Genomic DNA, 10,789 nt, shown 5'->3' with positions numbered 1-10,789 from the left:
ATTGTGATAACTTTTATTTCCATTAAGACCATTATTATTAGTGTGAGTTTTGGGGGGTATTGGTTTTTTTTTTGCATTGTTTAGATTTCCAAAATATAAATATGTTGTACATACACACCATCAACAAAGTCAATTATATAATATAGCACAAAATAATAACACAAATTCATGTACATCCTCATGACAATATTCTAATGATTAATACATAAGTTCTTCTTCACTCTGTTTATAACACATACATTTTATTAAATATCATATGGCCCCTAAACTTACTTACATCAAGTCAAGATAAAATGTAAATTGTAAATAATTATCATGTTACTGTTATAATTTATGAATGTGAAATTTTCTCTCTCCGTTATATTAATAGTTTTTTCTTTATTTATAATTATGTATTTATAATTTACTCTTATTTGTAAATAATATAAATATATATTATTTATAATTTATCATAATATAATCCTTATAATAAAATGTATGATTTATATTATTTTATGTTATATTTATAAAAATAATAGAAATAGTAATGAATTTACATTATTTATAAACTATCCTTATTTTATAATATTTTATAACATTTCTTAAGATAATCCATTTATGTAAATTTGTATTTACATAAATTAATGTGTTTCTAACCTTGTTTGTATCAGTAGATTTCAAGGTGTGGTGCAATCAGACAAATCACCTTAAAATAATTCAAACACAATTTAACAAGTAAAAAAGAAAGCTGCAAACTACTGTAAGTATACTGTCATGCTCTGTATCTTAACCTTAACTGAAATTGTACTGTTAATTGATCCATTACATTTTTTAAATCTGAAAAACAAATAAACAAGTTGGACAATTTGTATAAAAAAACACCACCCTCTTTTAATTTTATTTGAATAATTTCCTCCCCTATTTTACATACTGTATGTGCTCCTTTTGATTTGCAGAATTCACCTGCAAACATGATGTCTTTCAAAGTTCTCTCCCTCCTTCTGGTCTCTCTCAGCTTTGTGCTCATGGAAGAGAATGGCACCAGGTTAGTGTCCATAAATACAGTATGAAGTTAAATATCAACCAAATTTCATACTTCTTTCAATGTTGTAACTCAGATTTCAGTAATTTAAAATATTCAACATAGGTTTAAATATTAACATATGTTATCAATGTTTTAAAACGTGTATTTTATGAGAAAATACCTTTAAATGCATCTTTGAATGCACATTTTAGGACAAATTTTAATAGTGGTGGTTTGCAGATCCATTAAGAAATAGGAATCAAAAGACTTACAGGTGAAAAGCAATGGAAAAATCATGTCAGTTTTACTTTCTCCTGCATTCAAACGTTTTAAACTCTGAATTATTTCGTTTCTACATACGGGAGACATTTGCAAGTTTGGGTTAATTCTTTATAAAGAAGTAGAAACAAATTTATTCTCTGTTTGTATTGGCCAAATTCAGTAGGCAAAAGTATTCCTAGCAAGGAGAAGAGCATGTTGAACCTGATAGCCTTTAAAGATTAGGAGCTTTTAAGGGAGAAAAAAAAAAAAAGAGGTGTGAGACTTAATTAATTACTAATAAGATTTAATACAGAGGGTTCCAAATCACATGTTGAAGAGTGAAGTACTCAAAGCCCTGAGCATGAATTGGGTTACTTGTTCATTTTCGCTTTTAAAAAATAATTTCAATTCAAATATGAATAAATCAATGGATTTCAATACATTGTTACAAAAATAAATACATAACACATTAAATAAACTCAATTAAAATTCTTACCCTACTATTCTCTACTAGTGCAGAAGTGACATGAACCGAAAACAGATGCATTTACAAATCTTTGTTTATGAATCAGCCAAAATGCAGAAACCACAACCCTTAAACAAACAAAATATGTGTCCTGCTTTTCTTTTATGTGATACAAAAGCATTCATTATGACTGTAATGAAATTTAAAAGCATGAAATTCATGTACAGAACTTCTAATAATTTAGAACAAATAAGTTAGCAAATGTATTGATTTTTCAGTGTCATATTGTAATTTTGACCCAAAGGCTGAATAGAATTAAAAGACGCAAGTGCTAGTTCAATATAATTAAGGTTGCACTCAGTTAAGGTTGGTTTGGACAACTGGGATTTGAACAGCAATTAAAACTGCACTTCGCTCCTCCTCTTCATTAGCTTGTTAAGGACAGAGATATAGTTAGTGGTAAACTTAGTGTACTCTTTCACACTAATGTGTCAAATGATAGTTTGCAAAACCATAGTTTGTCTGCAAGCCAAGAACACAAGCCATGGTTTGATTACAGGATGGGATTCTGTTTTGACAGCAAACTATAGTTTGCCCAAAACATAGCAGGTCATATTTGAATGGAAATGGTTTGCAGTAAATTAGAAGTGTCTTATCTCTTTTTCTTATGTGCAAAAAGGAAAAGGTAGGAAGTGTAACCAAGCGAGTTGAGCCCTAGAGTGGTGTCTTTGTAAGCTTTGCACAAACATGTATCTTCTGTTCATACCAGTTTTGTATTTGCTCTTAGGGACAACACAAAGAATCCCAGGTTCCTGAAGAGACGGTATTCAGAAGGAACCTTAGCAAGTGATTACAGTCGAACTTTGGATAACATGCTGAAGAAAAACTTTGTGGAATGGCTCTTGAACAGGCGGGAGAGTCGGATTGAGTAAGTCTGTAGCACATCTCCAACCCCCTGCAGTTATACAGGATTTACAGATGTTAGTCAAATAAGAAATTGGGTGTAATGGAGAAACATAAGTAAGAAGGGGATGCTTTTGTCTTGTACAAGATTTAAAGCCTCCTTCTTCCATACACTAGCCTTCTCAGGCATGGCCAAATTATATGTGAATGGAAGCTGATTCTCAAGAGCGTAACTCTCAAAAACATGGCTATTACTGTACTACTCATATATCTTTATTAGAAGAAGAATTCAAAGATATAGCCATGTTAGTCTGTAGAATCAGTATATAGAGAGATCTTGTAGCACCTTTGAGACTAACTGAAATAAAGAAACTTTTTTATTTCAGTTAGCCTCAAAGGTGCTACAAGATCTCTCAACATATTAGAAGAAGAGTTATTATTATTATTCCTTTCTTTCCTTCTATCAGGATTTGCATTACACTGAGCGATCCCAGGTAATTTTGGCTGGCATAGGTTGGAAGAGGGAAAAAGTAATGTTTTACTCAAAAGTCAAGGAGAAAAAGTAGTGGGTTTAACAAAGTATTATAATGCTCCTTAATGGGATCTCAGAATGATACCCTCCTCTGCATTTCCCTCAAGTAACAGCCTTGAGCCATCCAAAAGAGAAGTCAAACTCCCAGCATTGCAAGCAAGGAATCAAGGCACTGAAGCTGGAACTCAAAGGACTGAGGCAGAGGAGTGGATGAGCTGTTTTTTGCCAAACATGGGGGAACAGAGGTGAGTTCAACACCCACATCAACATCCACATAAATGATTGTATACTACAATAAGATTCAGTTTCAATCAAGAAATCCATCACTTTATTTATACCCCACCATTTTACCAAGACTGGGTTCTAAGACTGTATTTCAGCACAGATAGACCATTTAAACTATTGAACAGAGGCGAAACTAACCAAAATTTATAACATTTTCACTGTGGCATATAGAATTGCACAAAGTAAATATATTGATTTCAATATCCTACCGTGTAACTTGGGGATGTTGCCATTTGTTTCATTATAAAATGAATAAACGGATATTTTTAGAAGTATATACAAATAGGGAGAAAACACCTCAGAATATATAAAATATGAAAAACAAAAACAAAATGAAAGCTCATTTATATGTACTGAAAAAAATGAAAAGTAAAATTAAAGAAACCCACCAAAATGCCTGAATAAGCATAAGAATATCTGAAAATAATCCATTTATAATTAGTAATATAGAGGAAAAATACAGTTATAGATTCTGCTTATATTTGTTATTCCAAAAAAATTAACAAATTAGAACCAGCTCTGTACAAAACATAGGATCTAAAATAATTTTTTCTGATCTATAAACTTTCTTAAATAAAACTACTTCTCATGTTCTTGAGCCAATCTAAGAATGTCGGAATAAGGGAATTATAATTATGCATACATAATTCTGGAAAATTTACCTTTTGGATTACAGATCCCAGAATTCCCCAACAAGGACAGCCATTGATCACAAGGGATGGAGAATTCTGGAAGCTGTAGTCAAAACATTCACTTTATGAGCACTGGATGTTCCATTTAGTAGTATCAATGAGATAATAGTTTGCTGTACAGTACTGTCAGTAGTTATGTCCTGTCTTTGAGGGTGTGATTCTGTGCATGCTTACCTGGGAATAACAGCTGTTTAGAGTAGACCCATTGATCCATTTTCAGATGATTCTGGACGCTGGAGAGAGCTTGGGTGGTTCTGTTTTCTCTGCAACAAAGCAAGAAAAACACCACAACTTTTAACATGCTCTCTTTCTCACACATTTAATATATACAGATTCTTAATGTTCAAATAGAGCTAGTTATTTTTGAAATTTTAAAGTAATTGCTATGCTGCAATGATATATTGAAATTAACATGGATCAGATTAAACCTTGAGTAGATGCAATGGAATGTATGGGACTTCATACATCCATTAATTTCATTGGGTTTGATTTCAATATACACAAGTCTGGATTGAACTCCATCTTCCTATCATTTTATTTTAAACCCCCCCCCCCCACACACACACACAAAAAAAGGCATAGGGAAAGTAGCCTCTCCAACAACAATCTTGTATATATTAAGGATGTAGATGCCATGTGTTAGTAGGAGAATGACTGCTGGCCATTTTGGAAAATGGTGTGTACAGAATGATGTTAATGCATAGTTCTATCGATCCCCCTTTTCATTCCAATTACTTTCCTACATACTGTAAGTAAATAAAAGTTGTCATGAGACATGAAATTCCCATGGAAGCCTATAACAGGGACTGTATTGACAAAAGCATTTCCAACTCCAAGGTGCCAGCATCACATTTTCTGAGATGCCTAGGCAACCAAAGATCTGGGATCTTTCCCAGCTTCACACAAACTATGGCTCTTTCACTTCTCTATTTTTTTCCACCTCAATCTCTGGGATCCCACTGGCAGGGAAATATCAGCCTCACAGTCTCTCTTTTGTAGTCTTGCTTTGCCAAAGAGTTCAGATGACTGGAAGGACATCCTGAGGCAAGAATTTCTGGCTTGGCTGATTTCTGCTGACCTCTGCAGGCCAATGTGAGTGAATCAATGTGTGTTCCCACCCTTCCCCCTGCCCTTTATTCAATGACCAGAGCTGGTTGGGTTGTAGACACAACCCATGTTACCATCACGCAAATACATCCCTTTGATTCTGCTGTAACTGCTACAGGTGCATCCTATGGAATCCTGGATTTGTCGTTTAGGGAGGCACTTGAGATTTCTGGTAGACAAATCTAAATAGTTCATGAAATTACAAATCCCAGGACTGCATAGGAACTGCACTTGTTAAAGTGGAAATAAAATGCTAGAATTGCATAGTTCTGAAAGAAGCCAGATCAGTGAAGCAACATGTGATTTGAAAGGGCCAGTCTTGATGGAATTATGCCAGAAAGGCTCAGACGTTCATCACAGTTGATTTTTCTATCATTTTTATTTCAATTTGTACAATAATAAAAATGAATTAAGAACAATTTAAATTACAGTTTTATGTAAAAAAAACACAACCTTTAACAAAATCACAGTTGATTTTTGACTCTCAGGTGTTGACTGTGCACAGCATGACAAATGCCAATGTTGAGTATTTTGGTTTCAGAGTTAGTCATACTGAAATCAACATATAATATAAGTTAGTAGTAATAAATTAGTCTAAACATGCCTAACCCTGGATTCAACCCCAAATATTTACAGAAAGTTCATTTAGTTAGTATTTCCTCCACACAGTTCACACAGAAGAATTTGAGACTGTAGGAAGGGCAGGTTTAATTCAGTTTTACAGTATCGAAACAATGACAAAACTAGTGTAATATGAAAGAGCTAAGAAATACCTAGCCCTAGCACTAAAGAACACTTTAATTTGGGACATTAAAGTAGGATTTTCTTTTTCTAGTCCATCACACTCTTAAACCAAATTTCAAATCTTTAATCAACCTTATTTCTGTTTTCTCCAGGATGCATAAAGACTGAGAAGGAAGATGGGTTTACTTCTACATTTTCTTCATTTTGTGCTTTTTTTGTAATTAATATCAATCAGTAATGATGACACACTACCAAGAACAATAAAACTCTTTATCCTCAAATTGAAATGTGTTTGAGAATATTATTTAGTCAGTACAAAACAGGATGAAAATGTCCTGCTATAGGAACCATGGCATTTTGACTTACAGGTTTTGCAATCAATGGGTACCATCATACCCAGCCTCATCTGACTGAAGCTAAGGAGGTGGGCTATATTTGTACTTGGATAGAAAACTACCAAATGGTACCAAAAACCTCTAGGTGGGCTATGAAAGAATTTTGCCTGAAACCCTGGAAAGCTAAAAGTCAGAGGCTGAGCTGGACTAGAAGCATCAATATACTGACAACCAGTTTCCTACATTGCTAAACTGATCCAATAGATCAGGTTTTAGAAGGTCATCAGGAACCCATTAACCATATTAGATAGCTTTGAACAGGTCCCCTTCTGAAAGGTCAAACCCAGACAATGTACCCAACAGGAACAGCCAAGGAATTGCCATTTGCTGTCCCCAAGGACCTGCCATTTGAAGTGGTCGTCTCACTTTGGCTGCATCCACACAGCAGAAATAATCCAGCTTGACAACACTTTAACTGCCATGGCTCAATACTATGGAATTCCGGGAACTGTAGTTTTGTGAGACATTTAGCCTTTTTCTGTCAGAGACCTCTGGTGCCACACCAAACAATTAACCAAATTCCACAGCACTGAGCCACGGCAGGCAAAGTGGTGTCAAACTGGATTATTTCTGCAATGTGGATGCAGATAGTCTACTGACAGGGCTAGTCCTGCTTCCACTGCAGCTGGAAGATAAAAGAGGTGCACAAAGGTTTCTGCAGAAGCCTCTGGCAACTATACTGTGTGTGAAGCTCTGGATTGAAAGTGTCCGAGGTTCCTGTTTGAGACTGCTTTAACTGTTCCTGTTTGCCACCGACCCAGACGCCCTAACTACTAAGGAGGAGAAGGCACCACAAAATGTAGGACATTCAAGAAACAATGTAGGGCATTACAAAATGAAAGCTAAAAACACTCATATAAATATAAATTAATGCTTCTTAGTCATGCTCATAATGGAGGACATTTTGAAATTCCTCCTGGACAGAAGATTGAAATGGAAGGTATGTCCTGGAAAAGGAGGACCTCTGGTCACCCTGGACCAACTGCACTTACTTGGAGGATGCTCTTGCGCTGTTGTCTTTTAGGGAAACTACCACTAGAGGGCAATATCATAGCACATGATTTGACCACCTCCAATGCAAGAAAATGTCTTGTGCCTTTGGTATAGTAGCATGGTTTTCGCAGACATTTCTCCCTATTGGAAGTAAAGAAACTGGTCAATGGGACTTATTCCTTACTAAAACTGCAATACTGCATGTACCTACCTATGAGTAATTCCCACTGAAATCAATATTTGGAACTGACTTTTGAGTAGAGATGTATACTAGTATAGTGTTAATGAGTTTTCTAGTGCAACCTGAGAAAGCATCCCCAATAACCAAGGCTGCATCTACACTGCAGAATTGATGCAGTTTGACACCCCTTTAACTGCCATGGCTCAATGCTAGGGAATTATGGGATTTGTACATAGAGATCTTGTAGCACTGTCTCAAAGGTGCTCCAAGATCTCTCCATGTACTGACTCTACAGACTCACACAGCTATATCTTTGAATTCTACCACTCTGGGATTTGTAGTTTTGTGAGATACTTGGCTTTCTCTGTTAGAGACCTCTGACACCACAACAAACTACAAATCCCATTATTCCATAAGATGGAGCCATGGTGAATAAGGCAGTGTCAAACTGCATCCATTTTGCAGTGTGGCAGCAGCCCAAAGAAGCTTTTTATTTACAGATTCCACTATCCATGGTTTGAAAATATTTTAAAATATATAAACCCCAAAAGGCAAACCTTGATTTCAGACAAGCATTTAAAACATAAGAACGGGCTGGGTGTTGTATTCTTTTTAAGTTTTAAACTCTTTTATCTTTTTAACCATATTTTACATGCAATCTGTTTTATTATTGTAGTGATTTAATTCTGTTTTAATATTTTTAAAATATATATTTTAATTGTACTGTTTCTGGAGACCTCTGGAGACCAAAAATATGGGGATGCTCAAGTACCATAAAATGCAATAGCATAGTAAAATGGTGTCCCTGATATAAAATGGCAAAATCTATTATTATTATTATTATTATTATTATTATATTTATATCCCACCCTTTCCCCAAAACTGGGACTCAGAGTGGCTTACAAAATTAAAAACAGTACAATTAAAAACATAGAAAAAAATTACATTAAACCAGAATTAGATTATTACAATAGTACAACAGATTGCCTGTAAAATAATAAAATATAGTTTAAAATATAGAAGTTTTTAAAATACCTTAAAAGAATGTCATACCCAACACGTTCTTTAAAAAGAACTTAAGGAAAGTTTGTTTTTACCTTCTTCTTTTTAACATTTAAAAGAAGGTTAAAAAGAAAAGAAGGTTAAAAAGGAAGGTAAAAAAGGAATTTTCTTCCTTAGGCCTCATTCCCACTTACAAATAAATCAGCTTGTGATCCGAATCAATGGATCGATTTGACAGTGGCGCATGGTTCACACTGTATTTGCCCCAATCACATTTTCCTCTTGTAAAATAACCTACTTCTCGTTCACACTGAACAATGATTCAGTTCCAAAGGGATCTTCTTCAGCTCATCTGATCACATCATTAAAAAAATCAATTCAGATCTGTGTCCCATTCATACTTGCACTGAATCGATTTATTGCAAAAGACATGGAAAAAATGAGTGTCAAAAATAAGTTAAATGGGTCTAGCGCATGTCCCCCCCCCCCCAACTGCTTCAGCTATTTGGCTTAAGTGTGAACAATGGTCATTTAAATTATTTCTAACTGGTTTGCAAATTGGTTTAAAACATAGTGGGAATGAGGCCTTAAAGAAATTATTTAAGGAACTTATTTTAAAGAAGGTTTTTTAAAAGCCTTCTGTTTTAAATGCCTGTCTGAACTCAAGGTTTGCCTTTTGGAATTTATATATATTTTTAATATTTTCAAACCATGGATCGTGGAATCTGTAGATAAAAAATCAGTAGATACGGGGGGCCGACCGACTGTACACTCGTCCCTCCACATTTGCAGCTTTGGTGAATTTGATTATTCATGGATTTCATTAATATGTTCTGTCTAGGAATATCTAGGTCCTCTGGCGCAACTCTATGGTCAACTTTAACCAAAGTCGCACTGAAGGACCTAGAGATTCCTAGAAAGAACACTCCAGTAGGCATTTGTAGCTCCTCCAGCACAATTCTATGGTCACGGTCTGGCAGATGCTGACCACAGAATTGCACTGGAGGACCTAGAGATTACTAGAGAGGTGTTCTCTCAGGCAAAAACATAGTTTTTGTTATTTGCGTTTTTTCCACATTTACAGGGTCCTGTGTCCCTAACCCCAGGGAATGTAAGGAGTCAACTGTCCTCTCATTTACACACCAGCGAAATGTTTCTACAGTACCTGAAATGCAGGGCATTTTTACATAAATTGTTACCAGGTGTCCATTGACCCATTCAAAAGGTTCAATGACGAGTGGAAAATGTCTCGAATACATGTAACCCTTAATTCAGCTGGGGTTGAAAGTGATTTTTTAAAAGAATGATGTCAATTCAAAGTTGCAAATGGATCAGTAATATACCATTAAAAAATTATACTGCCCAACACCAGAAAAGACCATAATTAAATAGACCAATCCCTTATGAACTCTTATGAATCCTTAGGAAACTTGGGACTGCATCCGCACTGCAGAAATAATCCAGTTTGACACCTCTTTAACTGATAAGGCCGAATGCTATCGAATGCTGGAAATTGTAGTTTGTTGCAGCATCAGAGCTCTCTGACAGAGGAGGCTCAATGACTCACAAAACTACAGTTCCCAGAATTCCATGGAATTCAGTCCATGGAAAACCACTGGCTGACCTTAGGCAAGTCACACTATCTCAGCCTCAGAAAAACCCATTGATAGGGCCCTCTTAGGGTTGCCATAAGTCAGAAATGACTTGAAAGCACACAACAACAACAACAACAACAACAACAACAACAACAACAGGCTCTGCCACTTGAAGTGGTTGTCACACTGCATACACGTTCTCAATTTCTCTTGAACACCCTATATTTTGCATTGCCTCCTTTGTAGCTAAGCCATTTGGTCACCCTGTAATGGGGTCCCTCCTCCTCCCCTAAATAAGTCAGGGAAGTGCCCAAATACACTGCAGAAATATTCCAGTTTGAGACCGCTTTAACTGCCCTGGCTCAGTGCTAGGGAATCCTGGGACTTGTAGTTTATTGTGGCCCCAGAGCTCTTCCTGACAGAGGAGGCTCAATGGCTCACAAAACCAGTTCCTAGCATTCCATAGCAGCCAAGGCAGTTAAAATGGTGTCAAACTGGATTATTTCTGCAGTGTGTTTTAGACCTAAGTCAGGGCAGAAACAAAGCAGTCTGGGACTGCTTTAACTGTCCTGGCTCAGTGCTAGGGAATCCTGGGAACTGTAGTTTTGTGAGATTATTTAGCCTTCTCTG

General features: G+C 35.8%; 1 protein-coding gene across 6 annotated transcripts in view; it reads left to right on the top strand.

Annotated features, from left to right (window-relative positions):
• LOC121932571 (gastric inhibitory polypeptide) overlaps positions 1–6,274 on the top strand; it is a 24,846-nt gene extending 18,572 nt beyond the window's left edge. For 4 of the 6 annotated variants that reach the window (XM_042471314.1, XM_042471313.1, XM_042471311.1 and 1 more), the window contains 4 exons: positions 2,518–2,658; positions 3,273–3,410; positions 5,142–5,234; positions 6,146–6,274. In XM_042471314.1, the coding sequence (XP_042327248.1) occupies positions 2,518–2,658; positions 3,273–3,410; positions 5,142–5,234; positions 6,146–6,161 (388 nt within the window). In that variant the 3' untranslated portion in view covers positions 6,162–6,274. Of the gene's footprint in view, positions 1–940; positions 1,025–2,517; positions 2,659–3,272; positions 3,411–5,141; positions 5,235–6,145 lie in introns of those variants that run through there. The other 2 variants (XM_042471312.1, XM_042471316.1) reach the window with 2 other exon arrangements.
• The last annotated feature ends 4,515 nt before the right edge of the window (positions 6,275–10,789 follow it).

This window comes from Sceloporus undulatus, chromosome 6 (genome assembly GCF_019175285.1).
Source record: "Sceloporus undulatus isolate JIND9_A2432 ecotype Alabama chromosome 6, SceUnd_v1.1, whole genome shotgun sequence".
In the NCBI taxonomy this organism is placed as follows: Eukaryota; Metazoa; Chordata; class Lepidosauria; order Squamata; family Phrynosomatidae; genus Sceloporus; species Sceloporus undulatus.
The sequence above is the reverse complement of the archived record's forward strand: the minus strand, read 5'-3'. Positions and strand labels throughout refer to the sequence as shown.